Below are 20,176 nucleotides of genomic sequence, written 5' to 3'. Positions count from 1 at the left end.
CTGTCTTCTCTCTCCACCACTTAACCTGTCTATCTCTTCCTTTCTGCCCCATGCTCTCCTCTCTCTCTCTTTCAATACCCTCTCTCTCGCTCTGCCCCGTCTCCTTTTTTCTACCCATCACCCTCCTCCCACTGTCTTTCCTTCCCATCTTCCTCTCTTTTACCCCCCTGTCCTACCCCTCTCTCTCTCTCTCTCTTACTCTTTCTCTGTTTTCTCCCTCTTGCCCCTCTGACATTCTTCCCCCATCCTCTCCGTGTTTCATCCCTTTCTCTTCTTTCCTTCTCTCACTCTCTTGCTTCCTTTGCTCTCTCACTTCTTCCTCCACCTCTCTCCCTCTCTCTCTACTCCCTCTCTCTCCCTCTCCGCTAACCTTGGCAGTTCGTCAGCGGCTGCGCATCAGTGCAGTAGAAGGCGAGTGCACGCGAGCCACATCGCCTCGTAGGAGGAGGGCTGGCGGGGGGGTGGGGGCTGCACATCGCTGCCGCGTCCTCTGCTTGGCGCTCGTCGTCCCCGCGTCATCCTCCAGCAGCTTCGGGCTGCCGCTTCTCTCTTTCCTCCCTCTTCTCTTCCCCCCTCCCCTCGATATGGACGTCCCGTCGTCCCCCCCTACCTCCGCTCGAGGATCTCCGCGCGTCGCCGCAGTCAGCCAGACCAGGACCATGCCGGGACCGCCGATGGATTTTCGGGACGCCGTGCCGTGATCCGCCTCCCAAAATCGTTATTTTGTTTTAAAAAAAAAAGGGACTCGAACCGCGGGTGCAATTGTTGAGTCCCCTCTACCCCTTTCCCCCCCTCCAACATGAAGATTACCTCCCGAGCGCTGATGATAAGCGGTGTGGTTTTCAGGTCCCAGCTCAGCCTCCTTCCTCTCCTGCTGCTCTTTCTCGGTCACTCTCGCGGGATGCCGCACGTCCTGAGATTCGGTAAGATCCACATCCTCTCTGACATTCATGCCAGCTGCGGGAGGGGAAACGACCCCCCCTTACCCCCACCACGTTTGATCCGACTATGCATCCCGCTCAGAGTTGCCGGAGCCCTGTTGCTGCAGTCGCTTCACTCTCCGTGGCGACGATTTGCCCATGCTAAACGTATTTTTCCCGATTTTCAGTCCTTTTCTTTGCTTTGACATACTGCTGCTTCACTTTGTCCCAAAGCTAGGTTGTCAATGGACAATTTTTGTCCCATCATGAGTCATTTGGTGGCACGGTGGATGACTAGTTAGAACACCTGCCTCACATTACAGATGTCCTGGTTTCAATTCCTGCAACGAACCTCCCTATGTGGATTTCCTGGACATATTGAGTCCGATAATTGGTCATTTATTCGCTTCGGCATACTCCTTAACTTTCAGTTTCGGCGTTACACTCTAATTGGACGAATTTTGTCCAATAATTGGTTAGTGCTTCTCTTTCTGTCCCAAAATGACTGTGGTACAGGACATATTTGGTCCAATATGTGGTCGTTTCCTCAATTGAATTATTATTTCACTCATTTCACTTCCTGTCACGACGCTTTTGTGCAGGGGTGTCAAACTCATTTTAAATCGGGAGCCAAACGATAGAACAAACATTCTCTCAGGGGCCGGACTAGTAGATTAGTAGATTAGAGAGAAGAAGGAAGAGAGATAAAGAAATAAGAGAAAGAGAGAGGAGAGAGAGAATCCGAGAAACAAGAGATAAAAAGAGAAATTGTGAGGGGGGGAAAGAAAGAAAGAAATTGAAAGAGAAAGAGAAGGAGAGAAAGAGAGAAGGGTAAAGCAAGAGAGAGAGAGACCGACAGAAAAGGAAAAAAGGAAGAGAGAGCAAAAGAAGGTAAAAAGACAGAGAGAGAGAAAGAGACAAAGAGGAACAAAGAAAGAGAAAAAGAGAGACAGAGTGTGAAAGAGAGAGAGAGAGAGAGTGAGAGAAAAAGGAAGGAAGGAAGAGAGAGAGAGAGAGAGAGAGAGAGAGAGAGAGAGAGAGAGAGAGAGAGAGAGAGAGAGAGAGAGAGAGAGAGAGAGAGAGAGAGAGAGAGAGAGAGAGAGAGAGAGAGAGAGAGAGAGAGAGAGAGAGAGAGAGAGAGAGAGAGAGAGAGAGAGAGAGAGAGAGAGAGAGAGAGAGAGAGAGAGAGAGAGAGAGAGAGAGAGAGAGTGTGTACAGCATTTGTGAGAGGCAGCTGACTTTAGCAACATCAATTTGACATATTTCAACCTGCAGCTCAATTTTATCTTGCGCTTCCCTCAGCATCGTCTCCCGGGCCGGATTCCATCCCTTAGCGGGCCGCCTGTTTGATACCCCTGGTTTAGTGATACTAAGCATTGTTTTGTTCAGTAATTGGTAAAATTCACATTTTTACTTACTACTGCTTCACTTTCTGTTGTGGTGCTATGCTGTTTCTGGATGTATTTTGTCCCAGTATTGGTCATTGTCTCGCTTTGACTAAGTGTTTCACTTTCTATCCTGATGTTATTGGACATATTTTATCCAATAGCTGGTCGTTTCCGCCATTGAAATGCTTCTGCTTCAGTTTCTGTCCCAATGCTACATTGTTACCATCCATTTATCCATCAATTATCTGTACCGCTTATCCTCAGTAGGGTCGCGGGGGTGCTGGAGCCCATCCTAGCTATCTTCGGGCAGTGGGCAGGGGACACCCTGAAATGGTTGCCAGCCAGTCGCAGTACATTGTTACCAATGATAGGTAATCTTATAGTACAGTGGATTATTGGTTAGCAGATCTGGTTCAATTTCAGATACCAAAGATCAAGTTGAGATACTGGAGATGTTTTATCCAATCATTAATCAGTTCCTCCCTTTGATATACTACTGCTTCTTATCTGTTGTGACGCTACGCTTTTACTGGATGCAGTTTATCCCAAAATTGGTTGTTTCCTTGCTTTTAGTGAGTGCTTCACTTTATGTCCCGATGTTAATGGACATAGTTAATATTCGGTAATATCCTCCAATGAAATGCTCCTGTTTCACATTCTGTCCTAACGCTACAGTGTTTCTCGACATATTTTGCCCAATAATTAGGGTTGGGTAGTGTTACTTTAACTGGATTACTTTCAATTACTTTTGGATTACTCCAATACGGAATATGCTAATAAAAGACAAAAGAAACTAAATATGATAAGAAATTTTGTGCAGGCTTAGGGAGTAATGGAATACATGGAACGGCAAAAATGATGTTTGGCAAGCTGTTAGGATTTATTTTCATTTTGTTTCTGTCGCATTTTATGTTAGTTTTGCCGGAGATCAAAGAGATCAAAGCCAGGAGAGAAAGCTTACCACGTGTTGTGAGTCATCATTTTATTCATTCTGCCAATAATAAGTCATTTTTTGGCACGGTAGATGACTGGTTAGCAATCTGCTTGACAATTCAAAGATCTTGGGTTTAATTGCCGATACTACATTCTATAATTGGAGTTACTGGACATATTTAGTCCCATAATTGGTCATTTACTCGCTTTGACTTGCAGCTTCACTTGCTGTCTCATTGCTACAGTGTTACTGGACATATATTGTCCCATAATTGGTCATTCTTTTCACTTTGACATACTATTGCTTCACTTAGTGAAGACACTACCATCTTACTCGACATATTTTGTGCAGTAATTGGTCATTTTGTGGCACGGTGGATGATTTTTTAGCACATCTGCTTCACCGGCGATCTGGGGACGCTGTAATGGTGGTTTGTGCCACCTTTTGGTACTTTTTGTGATTAAGGTCTTGACAAATAAACATGACTAAACCGGGTACCAGCCTCCCACGTGGAGTTACTGGACATATTTTGTTAAATATTTGGTTGTTTCCTCGCATTGACCTACTGCTGTTTCACTTTGTCTTGACTTTAGGCTGTTACTAGACATACCGTAAATTCTACTATAGAGCGCACCTGATTATAAGCCGCACCCACCACATTTCGGGAGGAAAACCGATTTTGTACATACACAAGCCGCACCTGTATATTAGCCGCATGCGCCCACATTGAAAAAACGCAATACAAACACGAAATTAACTCATACCCGATACAGTCCACTAAACGCAGCCGGCAAAATGAACGGAAAATGATACCGGTACTTAAGATTTAATGCAGACCTGCAGAGTCCAGGTCCCGTTGAAAGTAATCCAAGGAAAAAAGTGTATCTTTCCAAAGGTAAGGGTGGGAAAAATATATATCCACTATTGTCGGCCGCGTCCACAAACACGTCTCACCTATACTCCACTTCCCGTCAGCCCGCGTTTGCCCCGCCCCTTCTTTCTCATTTGCTCGCGCAAAACATCAGAATAAGTTTCTAAAATAAATACTTTACAAAAATATACAGTTGCAAATACATATTATACATGGTTACACATATTTACAAAGAAAGACGGTACACCGAGAGAGTTTTCAAAGCTTTAATAATAATATTATCCCTTTCATCCCAAACCGTGCCTGTGAAGGGTAGCAAAACGTTACTAGCAACACGCTCGCAACACAGTAAACAGCTCTGTTAAAAAAACATACCGTTCTTGTAGTGAGCACGGTAGACCGTCCTCATCTTCTTCCTCATAACTGACGTCATTAAAGTCGTCTTCCTTCAGTATGGGAAAGAGACTTTGTCATGAAGACGTCGTCCCACGCTCCCTTACTCAAAAACACGCTAGCATCACGCTCGCAAAGTAAAGTTTACGTGCGATAGCTCTGTTTCCTTCTATATCGGACTGCTCGATTGCGTTTAGCTTGAAAGTTGCGTCATATGCCTTTCTTTTTGCAATTTGCATGATGAGGATATGTCTACGCTAATTAAATTTGTGCACAGTCTAAATCTTACCTTTTGTACTCGAGCCCCGCTGGCGGCCGTTAGAAAAATGACATAAATTGGCCGCATCACTGAATAAGCCGCAGGGTGGAAAGTTTGGAAAAAAAGTAGCGGCTTATAGTCCGGAATTTACGGTAATTTGTCCAATGATTGGTTGTTTTCTCCCTACGCCAGGAAATATTTGTCCCATAATTGGTTATTTCCTAGCTTTGACGTGCTGTTTTACTTTCTGACCGACGTTACGCTGTTTTAGGACATATTTTGTCCAATAGTCTAGTTCATCGTTCAGACATCCCGGGTTCAATTCCAGCTACCGACCTCCATGTCTGGAGGAAGTGTGGACATATTTAGTCCCATAGTTGGTCCTTTCTGCGCTTTGACACACTGCTGCTTTTTTTACTATTGGGCTACGATGTTACTGGATATATGTTGTCCAATAATTGTTCATTTGGTAGCATGGTGGATGAGTAGTTTGCTCGTCTACCTCGCTTTTCAGAGGTCATGGGCTTTATTATATTATACAGTTAGTGGACATACCAGTATTTTGTCCTATAATTGGTCAATTCCTTGCCCTGACTTGCATCTTAAATTTTTGTAGCGAGGCTACGCGGTTACTGGACAAATTATGTCTGATATATTGCTGGTTTCTTTGCTTTTACTTACTGCTTTATTTTCTGTGGCGACGCTAAGTTGATACTGGACATATTTTCTCCAAAATTGGTCATTTTGTCACTTTGACGTGCTTCTTTGCTCTTCCGACCTGGCTGTACTGGACATATTTTGTCAAATAATTTTGTGGCATGGTGGTTGACTGGTTAGCAGCTCCGCCTCATAGTTTATAGGTCCTGGATTCAATTCCAGCTACTAACTGCCCTATGCCGGGGTACTGGACAAATTTTGTTCCCTAAATGGTCGTTTCCTTGCTTTGACCTTATGCTGTTTCACTTTGCGACACTGCGTTGTTACCGGACATATTTTGTACAATAATTAGTCATATTTCGTGGCACAGTGGATGACTGGCTAACACATCTTCCTGACAGTTCAGAGGTCTGGGTTCAATTTCAGGTACCAGCCTCCCTTTTGTTAAGTGAATGGACATATTTTATCCAATAATTGCTCATCTCCTCGCTTCTACATATTGCTTTACTTTCTGACCTTACTCTACGCTAGGGGTGTCAAACTCATTTTAACTCTGGGGGCCACACGATAGAACAAACATTCTTTCGGGGGCCGGACTAGTAGATTAAAGAGAAAGAAAAAGAGAGATAAAGAAATAAGAAAAAGAGGGAGGGAAAAGGAGAGAGGGTGGGACAAAGAAAGAGAGAGAGGGAGAGTGCGTGAGAAACAAAAGAGATAAAAAGAGAAGTCTTGAGAGAGGGGGAAAGAAAGGGAGCGGAAGAAAGAAATCCAAAGAGAAATCAGACAGAAGGAGAGAAAGGAGAAAAGAAAGAAACAAAGAAAGCGCGAAGGGTAGGAAGAGAGAAAGAGAAAAGAGAGAAAAGTAAAAAAGGAAGTTACAGCAAAAGAAGTTAAAAAGACACAGAGAGAGAAAGAGACAAACAGCAACAAAGGATGAGAAAAAGAGAGAGACAGATAGTGAAAGAGACAGAGAGTGGGAGAAAATGGGTGGAAAAGAGGGAGATAGAGAGAGAGAGAGAGAAAAAGAAATACAAGTACAGTGTCTTTGTTCGAGGCACCTTTCTTTGGCAACATGAAGTTGACATATTTCAACCTGCAGCCTGTTTTTCTCTTGCGCTTCTCTGAGTGTTGTCTTGTGGGCCGGATTCAATCCCCTCCAGGGCCTGATCTGGCCCGCGGGCCGCCAGTTTGTCGCCTGTGCTCTACGCGGTTACTGCACATATTTTGTCCAATTACTGGTTGTTTCCTTGCTTTAACTTGCAACAGTTTTACTTTTTGTTGCTACGCTATGGTGTTACAGGACACGTTTTGTCCAAAAATTGATTATTTCCTCTCTTTGTCCTGCTGCTTCTTTTTGTCTCGACACTATGATGCTAGTGGACATATTTTTCCAATAATTGGTTAGTCCCTCGCTTTGGCATGCTGCTGCTCCACTCTCTGTCCCGACACTAAAGTGGACACATTTCGTCTGTTAATTGATAGTTTACTCGCTTTTAGGTGCCGGATCTCTGCATTGAATGCTAATAAAGGAAGAAATCCAGGTGCGCATCTACGTGATCAATCAGCCCCCCACCACCAGCTTTAGCCCCCCTGCCCCACCCACTCCACTACTTAATGTTATTGGCATCGACTTCCCCTTGCAGCTAATTGGCTGAATTGGAAGGTGTAGTAAAAGTGCCACACTCAAAAGTAATCACATGAAGGACTTATATAATTAACGCAGAGCATCCGTGTTGTTGTCTTGGGCGGTTTAAAAAGAGTGACAGTGGAGGGGTCAAGGGAGGGGGGGTTGACAGTCGGCAAGTGTTGACAGCGCGTCCTTGCAATTCCACTTCGGCCCCTGGGGGCCCTTTTTGATGGTCAGGCGACGTCCAAACGCACAGCCGATGTGACCACCGGTCACTGTTTGCCCCCGCGGTCTGACGAGACACCACAGAGTCTGGAAAGTTCTCGGACGCAATTTCTGGAAAAGTTGAACCAACTCCCGACACATTGTATGTAGTACTGGCTTTGTAAAGGTACCCTGAATGCAACATCTTGCTATTGTAGCATTAGCAATTAGCATGTCATGTGCATGACGCTTTTAAAACCGCAAATAAGATCCAAATTTAAAACTGACAAGAACTATTTTTAGTCGGTCTCTTTATTTTCAGTTTTTCTATATCTTTATTTTCAAAGAATAAGCTGATTAATCAATGAGACGATTTGATAGCATGTTATGAAGTGGGAGGAGTCACTTGAATTTGTGTCGTTGCTCTCATATCATCGTTATTGTTGTTTTTATTTCACGAAGAATTCATTATTTTTTCAGATCCATGGGTCAATCACTGAATTGTTTTATAAAGAAAATAATTTATTACTCTGGAGTAAAATCTAGCCAATATATATATATATATATATATGTCATGAACCGGAATAGGAGGAGGACCCAGATGAGTAACGTTTCTCACACAAGCTTTATTTTATGGGAATCCACATTAACACAGACGCCAGTGATCACTGGACAGAAGAAGAAAGACATAAGTCTGGCGTGGAACAACAGGAAGCCAGAGAGCAACGAGATCGATACCAGTTACACGAGCCGATATCGGAAAGATGGTGCTGATACCGGGCAGAACGGGACTGACAGGATTGATAACAGATATATGAGACTGGAGACACAGATCAGACAGAACAAGATAGACGGGAACGATACCAGACCCTGGAGACCAGAGACCGATATCAAAACAGGACAAAATAGATGGGATCGATACCGGACAGGATACACAAACAGGATACCGTACAGAGTGTTGGGCAGGAAAATCTACCAAAATAAATTAAACTTTTTTCAGTTCGGATCGTAAAATGTAAAAAAATTCACCAGTATTTTTAGGAGTTGCTTTCCAAAATAAAAGTAAACACAAACAATTTTTTTTTTCTGGGCAGGAAAAATCTACCAAAATAAATTCTTTTTTTTTTTTTTAGTTTGCATCGTAAAATGTAAAAAAAAAAATCACCAGTATTTTTAGAAGTTGCTTTCCAAAATAAAAGTAAACACAAACACATTTTTATTTTTTTAATTCTGGGCTGGAAGAAATTACCAAAAGAAATTGTTCAGTTTAGTTTGTGAAAGGTTAAAAAAGAAATGGGCAATGAGAGTTTTCCAAAATATAAGCAAACATTTTATTTTGATTCCCAGCAGAGAGCATTTGAAAATATATAGAATGTGTTGAGATGTAATGATTTGTCTATTATTTCTGAGAAATTTTATTTTTAATTAATTCAGAAGGTTACCCAAAATTTTTATCATCATTTTCATCATCCCATAGTTGTCTATTACTGGTTGCACATTTACTGCCACCTACTGTAGTAGCTGTGCACTTACACTTAATTCCAGTACAAAAAAAAATAGTGTGTGTGTGTCACATTTGTTGTTAATCCAAACAGGCTTAAGAATATGTATATGTATAGTATCGTTTTTGTACTATAATGGCAAACTTTTGAATGGTCTACTGCCACATACTGTGGTAGCTGTGTAATGACACTTTAGTCCTGTTTCAAAATTAAAATAGGAGTGTGTGAGTCTCATCTAGATTTGTTTCAAAGCAGCCCTGCTATAGTTAAGAACTTTATAAAAATATATGATTTTCTTCCATAACAGCAACCATTTCAAGTGCTCTACTGCCACCTACCACGGTGGCGGTGCTATTACACTTCATTCCAGTTCGACAAAAAAAAATAGTGTGTGTGTTTCATTTTGTTGTCAATCAAAACAGTCTTGCTAGGTTTTAACAACGTAACGATAAGACTCGATTTATCCGAGCAAGCAATTATAAATGATACCATCTCCGCTATCTTTTGCGGCCCCTTGCATTTTGATTACAAACACACGGGGGGGCGGGGTTTGTGTTTCTGGCACGCCAGTCAATATTCACCGAAGATAAGGTCTGATTCCTGTCACCGGGACATTCTGCCAGTCCGTAAAACCGGCAGAAAATGTCAGCTTGACGCTTGCGGGAGGTTGTTTTTTTCCCGTTTCAGCACCTTGGACAGGGGCTTTTGTATGTATTTGCCGGCTTGTTCAACTGAAGACGGGATTTCCAATTTTTTTCCTTGACCTTGAAAGCATTTCGGAAAGGGCGTAATTAAGCATCCGAGGGTGGCCAATTACACGCGTGTTTTTTCTCACCGTGACTCATTTCAAGGCGACATATCGGATTCAAATAATTGAAAGAAGACCATGATTCATTTTCCGAAAAGGGTTCATGTGATTTCTGGGCCAGTACTTGTTGATATTTACTAAATTTATCATATTTTTCTTCTTCCTTCTTCTTTGGTCATGTTCTACTTTTTTTACCTTTTCAATGTCATTTTTGTCAATTCACAGGTACACTTTCTTTATCCTCTGCAACGAACTAGTATCTCTGCTTAAAAAAGGATGAAAAGCCTTTGATGTGTATAGTCCTTTAGCTATTATTTTCAGTCGTAAATAAATGTGGTAAAAATATAAAGATATCCATCCATTATGTGCACAGCTTATCCTCAGTAGGGTTGCGGGGGTTCTGGAGCCCATCCCAGCTATCTTCGGGCAGTGGTCAGGGGACTGGTTGCCAGCCAGTCGCAGGGCATATAAAGATATGTTAACAGGTACATTAAGATAAATTAACAGGTATATTTTCTTTATCCTCTGCAAAGATTAATTATTCTCACTTGGAAAGTGATTAAGGAAGAAAACACTGTCATATTTTTAGCAATGTAAGTATTGTTTTCTGTAGTGAATACATGAGGTAAAATCCAATTTCCTTAACTCACAGGTACATTTTCTTTATCCTCTGCAAAGAACTAGTATCTCTGTTAAAAAATGACGAAAACGCTTTGTGTTTAGTCTTTTAGCTAGTTATTTCAGTAAATGTGGTAAAATATGAAAAACATGGAAAATAAATCTTGTATTGCGATATTTTGTCATCAACTCACAGGTATGTTTTCTTTATCCTCTGCAAAGAATAATAAGTATTGTTTTCCGTGGTAAATAAATGAGGTCAAATCCGATAAAATAATGGATAGAAATTTCGCCAATTTACAAGTGTGTTTTGCAAAGAATAATTATTCTCGCTTAGAAAGTGATTAAGGATAAAAACACTGTCATTTTTTAGCAATATAAGTAGTGAATAAATGAGGTAAAAATCAAATTTCCTCAACTCACTTCCTCTTTATCCTCTGCAAAGAACCATTATTCCTGCTTAGAAAGTTAATGAGGATAAAAACAGTATCATATTTTACCAATATAAGCAGTGAATAAATGAGGTAAAAATCAAATTTCATCAACTCCCAGGTACATTTTCTTTATCCTCTGCAAAGAATAATAAGTATTGTTTCCCGTAATAAATAAATGAATTCAAATCCGATAAAATAACTCTCATGGATAGAAATTTCGCCAATTCACAGGTGCATTTTCTTTATCCTCTGCAAAGAATAATTATTCTTGCTTAGAAAGTAAATAAGGATAAAAACACTGTCATATTTTTAGCAATATAAGTAGTGAATAAATGAGGTAAAAATCAAATTTCCTCTACTCACAGGTACATTTTCTTTATCCTCTGCAAAGAATAAGTATTGTTCTCCGTAGTAAATAAATGAGGTCAAATCCGATAACTCTCGTGGATAGAAACTTTTTCAATTTACAGGTGCGTTTTCTTTATCCCCTTCAAATGATAATTATTTTTGTCTTAGAAAGTGATTTGTCAAGGAACCAGAACGGGATCAGGACCCAAACGCGTGACATTCTCACACAAGGCTTTTATTTTACGGGAAATGGGGAGTCATGTTAGGCAGTGGTCTGGCGTGGAAAGATAGGAAGCCAGAGACCGACAAGATCGATTCCAATTGCCCGAGTTGATATCGGACAGATGGGGTCGATACCGGACAGGGCAGGACAGACAGGATGGATAATGAATTAGGATATCGAAAATAAACAGGAAAAACTAGATGGGAACGAAAACTGGGGAAAATAATAAAGAGGACAAAAACAGACGGAAACCAAACTGGAAACCGAAATAAAACAGGACAGAGTAAACGAGAACAATACTGGACACAAAAATCCAACAGGAAAACGGGGCAGAGTGAGAACCCATGTCTTGCGGGGCAGAGGTTTGTTGACGGACTGACAAAGTAAGAGAGAGCTCACTGAGCTTAAAAAAACGAAAAGCCAATCAGTCAACAAGCTGCAGCCGGCGCCACACTGGCGGGGCCAATTGGGCGCCATGGCAACCGTGACATGATTAAGGATAAAAACACTTGCTTATTCTTAGCAATATAAGTAGTGAATAAATCAATTCACAGGTACATTTTCTTTATCCCCTGCAAAGAACCATCATTCCTGCTTCGAAAATCCCACGTACCAAAAATAGATGCGAGCCAGAGGGCGGGGTCATCGCACACAAAATAAATGGCTGAAAATGGCTGGTCCTTTTCCAACCCCGTCCTGTCCCTCAGGATACGTTGACTCAGCAGATCATCTCGGCAGCTTCCGCAAGAAACCACCAGGGGGTCAATTCCCGCAGTAGCCCGCCTGCTTCCTCTCGGTGCCAAGACAGGCGGGCCCCCGGAGGCCCCCCCTTGCCATTGTGCCCCTGTCAGACTCCCGGTGAACAAAAAAAAAGCTCGCCGTCTTGTCGGAACACGAAGCGGAACAGCGGCCTTTAGTCTGGCGGGTGTTCGGCACCGCCCTCGCCTCGTCGCGCTCGACGCCTGACGAGCTTTTATAGTCATCAGCTGAAGATTCGCGTTTTTTTTTTTTTTTTTTTACGGGAAGCGGCGCCGCTTTTTACACGCCGTCATAAAACACGCTCCCGCGTCTTTATATCGCCGTGCCGACGGGATGCTGTCGTCATGGATACGGCCGAGACGTCTCTCGAGTAAATATTTAGCCGCTTGTTTCTTTCCGATTCCGAGATGAAACGTGCACATTGCCTTGCAAAAGTATTGCCCCCTTCCCCAGGAGCTTTTTGACATATTATCATGTTTTAGGCTGCATTTTTTTTCAACAAATATTTCCTCAAAATCAATTGTCAAGAACCGGAACAGGATCAGGACCCAAACGCGTGATGTTTCTCACACAAGCTTTTATTTGACGGGAAATGGGGAGTTATGCACGTTAGGCAGCGGTCTGGCGGGGAAAAACAGGAAACCAGAGACCGACAAGATCGATACCAATTGCCCGAGCAGATATCAGACGGATGGGGTCGATACTGGACAGGACGGGACAGACAGGATTGATAATGAAACAGGATATTGAAATCAAACAGGACAAACTAGACGGGATCGAAAACTGGAGAGAATAATAAACCGGACAAAAATAGAAGGGAACGAAACTGGAAATACCAACAGGAAACAGGACCGAGTCAGAACCCACGTCTTGCGGGCAGAGGTTCGTTGACGGACTGACCAAGGAAGAGTGAGAGTGCTGAGCTTGAATAGACGGAAAGCCAAACTGTCACAAGCCGCAGCTGACGCCACATGGGCGGGGCCAATTGGGCGCCATGGCAACAACAAGTGAGACATTTCATATTGTGCTAACTAGTACAAAATTGAAAAGTAGGCTTTGCAAAAATACTGCGCCCCTTCGAGTTAGTACTATGTAGAACCAGGGGCCGGTGTGGGCCGGCCTACTTTGCTATGGGGAGGAATTCGAATGAATGGATAAAAACATTCTTATCTTCGAACAGTATCATTATTTTGAAATCGATATTACATTTGCCTTGCCGACAGATTGTTGAGCTCTACTAAATTCTCATGAAGTAGCTTCAAATCAAGTCATGTTTATTTGTGACGCCTTTAAACCCAAGGAGTCTCAAAGAGCTGCAGAGACCACAGATTAGTGCAAACTACAGACTATTATTACACAATCCCATGATCTAAAACCTACATGAGGGCAAGGACAAACTACAATGTCCTTTAGACTGGGTAGAGATCAGCTGATGATCTTCTGGGCTGTGTTGATTAGGCTGTGGTTCTCATTGTTGCATAATTTGTATTTATTTATATATCAGGTATCTGTAGAATAGGGACCATACCCGGACTTATTTCAAGGTGTTAAAACTAGAAATCTTTAAAAGATTTCATGCGATTATGAAAATACCAACGATACTTTTGTCAGTACTTGGTATCATTCTACCACTCATAAACCTTGCAAAGTTTCGATACCGGGTATCGGTAATGACAAGAAACCTTTTGAATAATTTCATGCAATCAAGGAAAACATATTTTTCACTATATCATTGATCAACGAGTACTCATGGTATCAGTACATAGTGTTGGTATCAATCTAATACTCTAAGTATCTTCAAAGTATCAATACCAGGGACAATACAAAGCCTTATTTTGAGGGATTGAAATTGGAATAGAAATCTGATATCCAATGTTCTAGTGGTATCAGTATTTCATATCGGTATCGGTCTTATAACTATGCACTTTACAATGTTTCAATAACAGGGATGATACCAGGCCATATTCCAAGGTGATAAATAAGAAGTTGGAGTAGAAATAGTATCAATCTCATACTCATGCACCTTACCTAGAATTGATACCAGGCAATGAGATGATACCAGAAATTTTATTCAAGATATTGGAGTTACAAGTTGCGTAATCATATATCAAAGATACTGGTATCAACCATTGGTATATATATCTCATTCTCACGCACCCTGAGAAGACTCGATACCAGGTATCAGTAATACGATAATACCAGGTTTTATAATATATAAATGATTCAATGCAATTAGATCATATTTTTAGTACCAGTATCGATCTCATACTCCTTTTAAAGTTTCTCTAATGCGAGAGTACTTGGTATCAATCTCATGCCCCTTACAAAGAATCAATATCAGGAACGATACTAGGCTTTATTCCAAGGTATTGGTATCATAACTTGGAATAACTGAATGCAAATAAGATTTTTTTTTTAAATGAAATATCAAAAAGCACTAGCGGTATCACTACATGGTATCGGTATGGACCCCATACTCATGCACTTTACTATGCAACGCGTTTTTGGGTATCGGCTCCCTCTGATTTCTTATCCCCACGTGTCCTCTGTTTTCCTTCCATGCGAATGATCCCGGCTTTGACCTTCAGTCCGGACCGGCGAGGAAGCGAGAAAGACGAATGGGGAGGGGAATTCCGAGGGAGGGGGTCTTTGAGAACAATCGCATACGCAACCCCATCACCCTGCGGGAAAATACTCCAGAAAAAGGTTAGGAAGGAAATATGTCTGGTTTGATTGGATTCCACGAGTAAAAGTGAGTATCAATGAAAAACAAAGAGTATAATCAAAGTCTGTAGCAAAGACCTTCAAAGACACGAAAAAGGTTTTCAAAAACCAATTCAGAAAAGAAAAAAAAACATCTTTGTCAGTGGTTCGATTGTATTTGAGACTAGGAGCTAAAAACGATGTCTATAAACATTACCTGTACAGTGGATCGTCATCAAAGACGATCAAAGACGATAAACACATTTTCGGATCCTATGTACAGAAACATTTTTATTTGTGGGCTGGTTTGATTGAACTTTATGGGTAAAAGTAGATCAAACCGCAAAACGACGAGGAAAACCGACATCCGTATCACCGAAATGTCATCAAAGACACTAAACACGATTTTGAAAACCAATTCAGAAAAAAAAAACGTCTTTGCCGGTGGTTCCATTGTATTTGAAGATATTAGAAGCCAAAAACGATGAGTATAAACATTACCTGTACCGCGGATCGCCATCAAAGACGATCAAAGATGATAAACACATTTTCGGATCCTATGTAGAGAAAATGTATTTGTGGGCTGGTTTGATTGGACTTGATGGGTAAAAGTACATCGAACTGCAAAACTACAGGGATAACCGAAATCCAAATCACGGAAATGTCATCAAAGACCTTCAAAGACACCAAACACATTTTCGAAAACCAATTCAGAAATTAAAAGAAAATAACGTCTTCGTCGGTGGTTCGATTGTATTAGAAGAGACTATAAGCCAAAGTAAAGTAAAAGTGAGTATAATCCAAAAATAATGAGTATAAGCAATGTATAAAACTTCTGTACCATAGATCTCTAATCAAAGACACTCAAAAGCAATAAAGGAATTTTCGAACGCTGCCGAGAAAAAAAACATGTTTGATTTGACAGCTAAAAGTGAGTATGACCTAAAGACAATGAGTATAACCAACGTCCGTCTCGCATATTCATCATCAAAGACCTTCAAAGACACATATTAGGAAAGCAACTCCCCCCTAAAATGTGTCTTTGGGCTAGTTTTATTGGATTTAACAGGGATAAATGAGTATATTCTAAAGACAATGACTATAACCATGGTCCACACCGCGTATTCACCATCAAAGACCTTCAAAAACACATTTTAGGAAAGCAACTCCCCCCTAAAATGTGTCTTTAAGGGCTGGTGTGATTGGATTCAACAGGGATAAATGAGTATAACCTAAAGATAATGACTTTAATCAAGGTCCACACCGCGTATTCATCATCAAAGACCTTCAAAAACACATTTTAAGATAGCGACTCCCCCTTAAAATGTGTCTTTGTGGGCTGGTTTGATTGGATTCGATGAGTATAAGTGAATATGACTTAAAGACAATGAGTATAACCAACGTCCGTTTCGCATATTCATCATCAAAGACCTTCAAAGACATATTTTAGGAAAGCAACTCCCCCCTAAAATCTGTCTTTGTGGGCTGGTTTGATTGGATTCGATGAGCATAAGTGAGTATGACTTAAAGACAATGAGTATAACCAACGTCCATCTTGCATATTCATCATCAAAGACCTTCAAAGACACATTTTAGGAAAGCAACTCCCCCCTAAAATGTGTCTTTGTGGGCTGGTTTGATTGGATTCGACGAGTATAAGTGGGTATGACTTAAAGACAATGAGTATAACCAACGTCCGTCTCTCATATTCATTATCAAAGACCTTCAAAGACGGTAAACACCTTTTCAGACAGCAAGTCCCCCCTAAAATGTGTCTCTGTGGGCCGGTTTGATTGGATTCGACAGGTATAAGCGAGCATAACCTCAAGACAATGAGTCCGTAGCGCGTATCCGTCATCAAAGACCTTCAAAGACGGTAAACACATTTGGGGAAAGCCATCCAGATCCTATCCGCGGCTTTGGGTCCACGTGCTGCTGCGCATGCTAATGTCGGCGCAATCTCCTCTTTGTTCTTGAAACCCACGGTAGATATTTTTAAAGCGTGCAAATGGTTTCGCCGGAAGAGAGGAGACGCTTTCTCTTTGACACGTGAATATTCTAAGAGGCTTTGCGTCTCTTTTAAACGTATATGTGCTTGGCGGTGGGCCCGGGCAGCGGGGCGCTATCGCTAATTCTTGAATTCCTAAACTAAACTCTGCCGTGGTGATAATTCAGCCTGGCACAGAGAATGAGGTAGGGGGGGTGTCCAGAGTTAATTAACTGCAACTACTCCCCCTGCATTTGCTTCTTCCTTTAGCATGTCCTCTTATTACCTTTGCTTTTCAAGGGGCAAGTCGGAGGTCCTAAGCGGGGGTCTCCAAGATGGTGCCCGTGGGCACCCGGGTGCCCCCTGAGGACAGCTGAGGTGCCCGTGAACCTGTTCTGAAAATACCCCACCGCTGGGTCATTGTGATTTTCTGGTAAAATTATTATTCTAGTGATTGACTGAGCATATGTAATCCTACTTCTTGTGACTTGAAAAGTGCTATGTACTGTAAATGCCGACCATTTACCTATCTCTCTCATTTTCTTTCTTTGTTTTTTCTTGCTTTCTTTCTTTCTTTTTTTCTCTCTCTTGCTCTCTCTTACTCTTTTCTCTCTCTCTCTCTCTCTCTTTCATTCTTTTACTCTTTCTCTTGTTCTCCTTCTTTCTCTCTCTTGCTCTCTTTTTTCTTTCTTGCTCTGTTTTTCTCTCTCTCTCTCTCTCTCTCTCTCTCTCTCTCTCTCTCTCTCTCTCTCTCTCTTGCTCTTTCTTTCTCTCGTTCTCTTTCTTTCTTTCTCTTTTGCTCTCTCATGCTATATCTTTCTCTCTTCTCTCTCTCTTCTCTGTTTCATTCTCTTTCTTTCTCTTGTTTTTTTCTCCCTTTCTTGCTATATTTTTTTCTTTCTTGCTTTCTCTCTTGCTCTTTTTTCTCTCTGTCTTTCATTTTGTTCTTTCTCTCGTTCTCTCTTGTTCTCTTTCTTTCTCTCTTACTCTCTCTTGCTCTCTCCTGCCCTCTTTTTTCTCTCTCTCTTGCTCTTTCTTGCTCTCTTTTATTCTCTCTCTTTCTTTCGCTCATTGTTTCTCTCGTTATCGCTGGTTTTCTTTCTTTCTCTCTCTCTTTCTCTATCTCTTTCTCTCTTTTGCTCTCTCTTGCTCACTCTTTTCTTTCTCTCTCTCCCTCTCTTTTCTTTCTATCATTCTTTCTCTCTCTTTCTTTCTTTCTCTCCTGCTCTCTCTCCTTCTTTTCTCTTCCTTTCTTCCTTTCTTTCTTTTGGAAAATCTTGGCAGTTTAGAAGGTTAGGGTGTAAGGGTGTTGTGCTAGGGGATTATGGTGTTAGGGGTAGGGTAAAAGTAGTATTTTTTTTTAACTAATTTTTTTATGCTAGTTATGCTAAGTTCAAGAATAAATTTGAAATGCACACTGACATCCACTCCAGTAGGGGCAGTACTTAGTGGAAAATCTCTGCAGTTTAGACGATTAGGGTAGGGGGTTTGGGCTTATGGGGTTAGAGTAAGGGTAGGAGAATGAAAATACATTTTTTTTTAAATGCTAGTCATGCTAGGTTTAAAAAGAAATGCGCCCGATTTTGTCAATTAAAATTCCAACTTATAGTAGGAAGAATACGCTCGATTCATTCAAAATGTTCAATTTCAAGTTTATTCTAGGCAGGGAATAAGCAAAGAAATAATGCCAGGTGCCGTGTTTGAGGACGATGCTATCAGTCTTGCCCTGAAAAAAAAATAGGAAGCGTCTCATCTCGCTGTTGACTTTCTGTCTTTTTCTCATCTTCCGGGGACATTTTATGAATAACAAGTGGCCCTAAAGTGAAATTAGATCATCCACTCTGACTCATTTCTTATGTGAGTGAATAAACGGGCTCCTTTGTTTTTATTTTTATTTTTTTAATGCCTACTAGAAAAACGCCGCATTCCGCCTCATTTCGCTTCCACCAGCCCTAAATAAACCCCCAATAAACCCACAATGGTGACAAAGGGCAAGTTGTACGGCTAGAGTCACTGTTGCTAAGTTAGGACTAGCTTGTAGCTTACAGTAGCTCACTACGTTTTCTCTTAGTCCTCGATTAAGTACAATGTATACTGAAGAAGCTGCGATATTTATTGTAGCTGTCGTTATTGTGTAGTTTTAGCTTGCCACGTTTTTCGGGTGGTTAGCATCTATTTTCTAAGCTACGTATTAACGTAAGTTAGCTGATATCTAATAGTGGCTAACTACACGACTGTAGTACCTATCTTGAGTAACGTAAAATTGTGACTTGTTCTATAATTTTACTTTACTTTGGTTTGGATCGCTACACTTTTGGTTGGGGTTAGCGTTGCTGTTGCTAAGCTAAATAGAAATGTGGACTAGCTTTGACTAGCTTGCCGCTTACAGTAGCTAACTGCATCTTAGTCAAAGCTTGAGTTTGACATATGTCGTCTTTGATTTAGTCGTTTGTCCTTTCATGTGTAGTTTTAGCTAGCCTATTTTTTTCATGTGCTTAGCGTCTCTGTTTCTGGGCTAGCCTTTAGCTTGTACTAGCCTGCGGCATTTTGTAGTAGTAGCTATCATAAGTAACTTAAATGAAATAGTGATATATATATGAATATATACTTTCATTTTACTTTGGTTTGTTTTGGACAGCGTCACTGTAGCTAAGCTAATTGTTAGCATGGACCCACTCGGACTAGCTTGTAGCTCACTACATTTCTTCTTAGTCTAAGTTTGAGTAAGATGTAGACCAACTGAATTAGCTGCTTGATCATTATTTTGTTTGTTTCAGCTTGCCACTTTTGTTCAGAGCGTTAGCATCTCTGTTTCTAAGCTACATATGAACGTTGGCTAGCTAGCTAGCTTGTAACTAGCAAGTTTCACCTTCAATTTGTGGCATTGAGGTGCGGGAGGAGGGACGATTCCGACCGAGTTACGTCATGTTCATTTAATCAATATCGTTGTCTTTTGTACGCCGGTTGTCGTCCAATGTCAAGTAGGACGTTTTATACGTAGAATTTTAATGTACTTGGTTGGTGTTTGTGTGGTTCGGGTGAATAAACATATCATCACATATATAAAACTACATGAAAAAAATATACATTTCATGAAATGAATACAAATACATTAATTTAAAGAATGTAAATGAAAAAAATACTTATAAATAGCAATAAAATAAATGATACATATCGGTTTACACATATAAAATTACATGAAACACAATATAAATTTAATAAGAACAAAATTCGGAATTTTTTTTTTTTATTATTTAAATGGAGATAAAATATAAATGCAACTAAAATAAATGGGTAAATATATAATTACATATGTAAAATTACATGAAAAGCAATATTAATCGAATTAAAAATTTAAAAAGTGTAGATATAAATATGTAATCATATATATATATATATATATATATATATATATATATATAAAATTAACAAAATTTCTGTTTAAAGCCAGTGATTATTTTCCCTATTTAATTTGAAAAAAATATTGTTTTATATTATTCGAAAAATTAATTAAATATAAGACAAAAATAAAAACATTACT

At 40.6% G+C, this 20,176-nt stretch overlaps 1 protein-coding gene across 2 annotated transcripts in view; it reads left to right on the top strand.

Annotated features, from left to right (window-relative positions):
- Positions 1–416: 416 nt before the first annotated feature.
- LOC148346385 (glutamate receptor ionotropic, kainate 2-like) overlaps positions 417–20,176 on the top strand; it is a 125,890-nt gene continuing 106,130 nt past the window's right edge. For both annotated transcript variants that reach the window (XM_088325633.1, XM_088325632.1), the window contains exon 1: positions 417–923. In XM_088325633.1, the coding sequence (XP_088181759.1) occupies positions 800–923 (124 nt within the window). In that variant the 5' untranslated portion in view covers positions 417–799. The remainder of the gene's footprint in view (positions 924–20,176) is intronic.

Source organism: Urocampus carinirostris, chromosome 20 (genome assembly GCF_059441175.1).
Source record: "Urocampus carinirostris isolate Australia breed hairy pipefish chromosome 20, RoL_Ucar_1.0, whole genome shotgun sequence".
Lineage (NCBI taxonomy): Eukaryota > Metazoa > Chordata > Actinopteri > Syngnathiformes > Syngnathidae > Urocampus > Urocampus carinirostris.
This window is presented reverse-complemented; position numbering and strand designations above follow the sequence as displayed.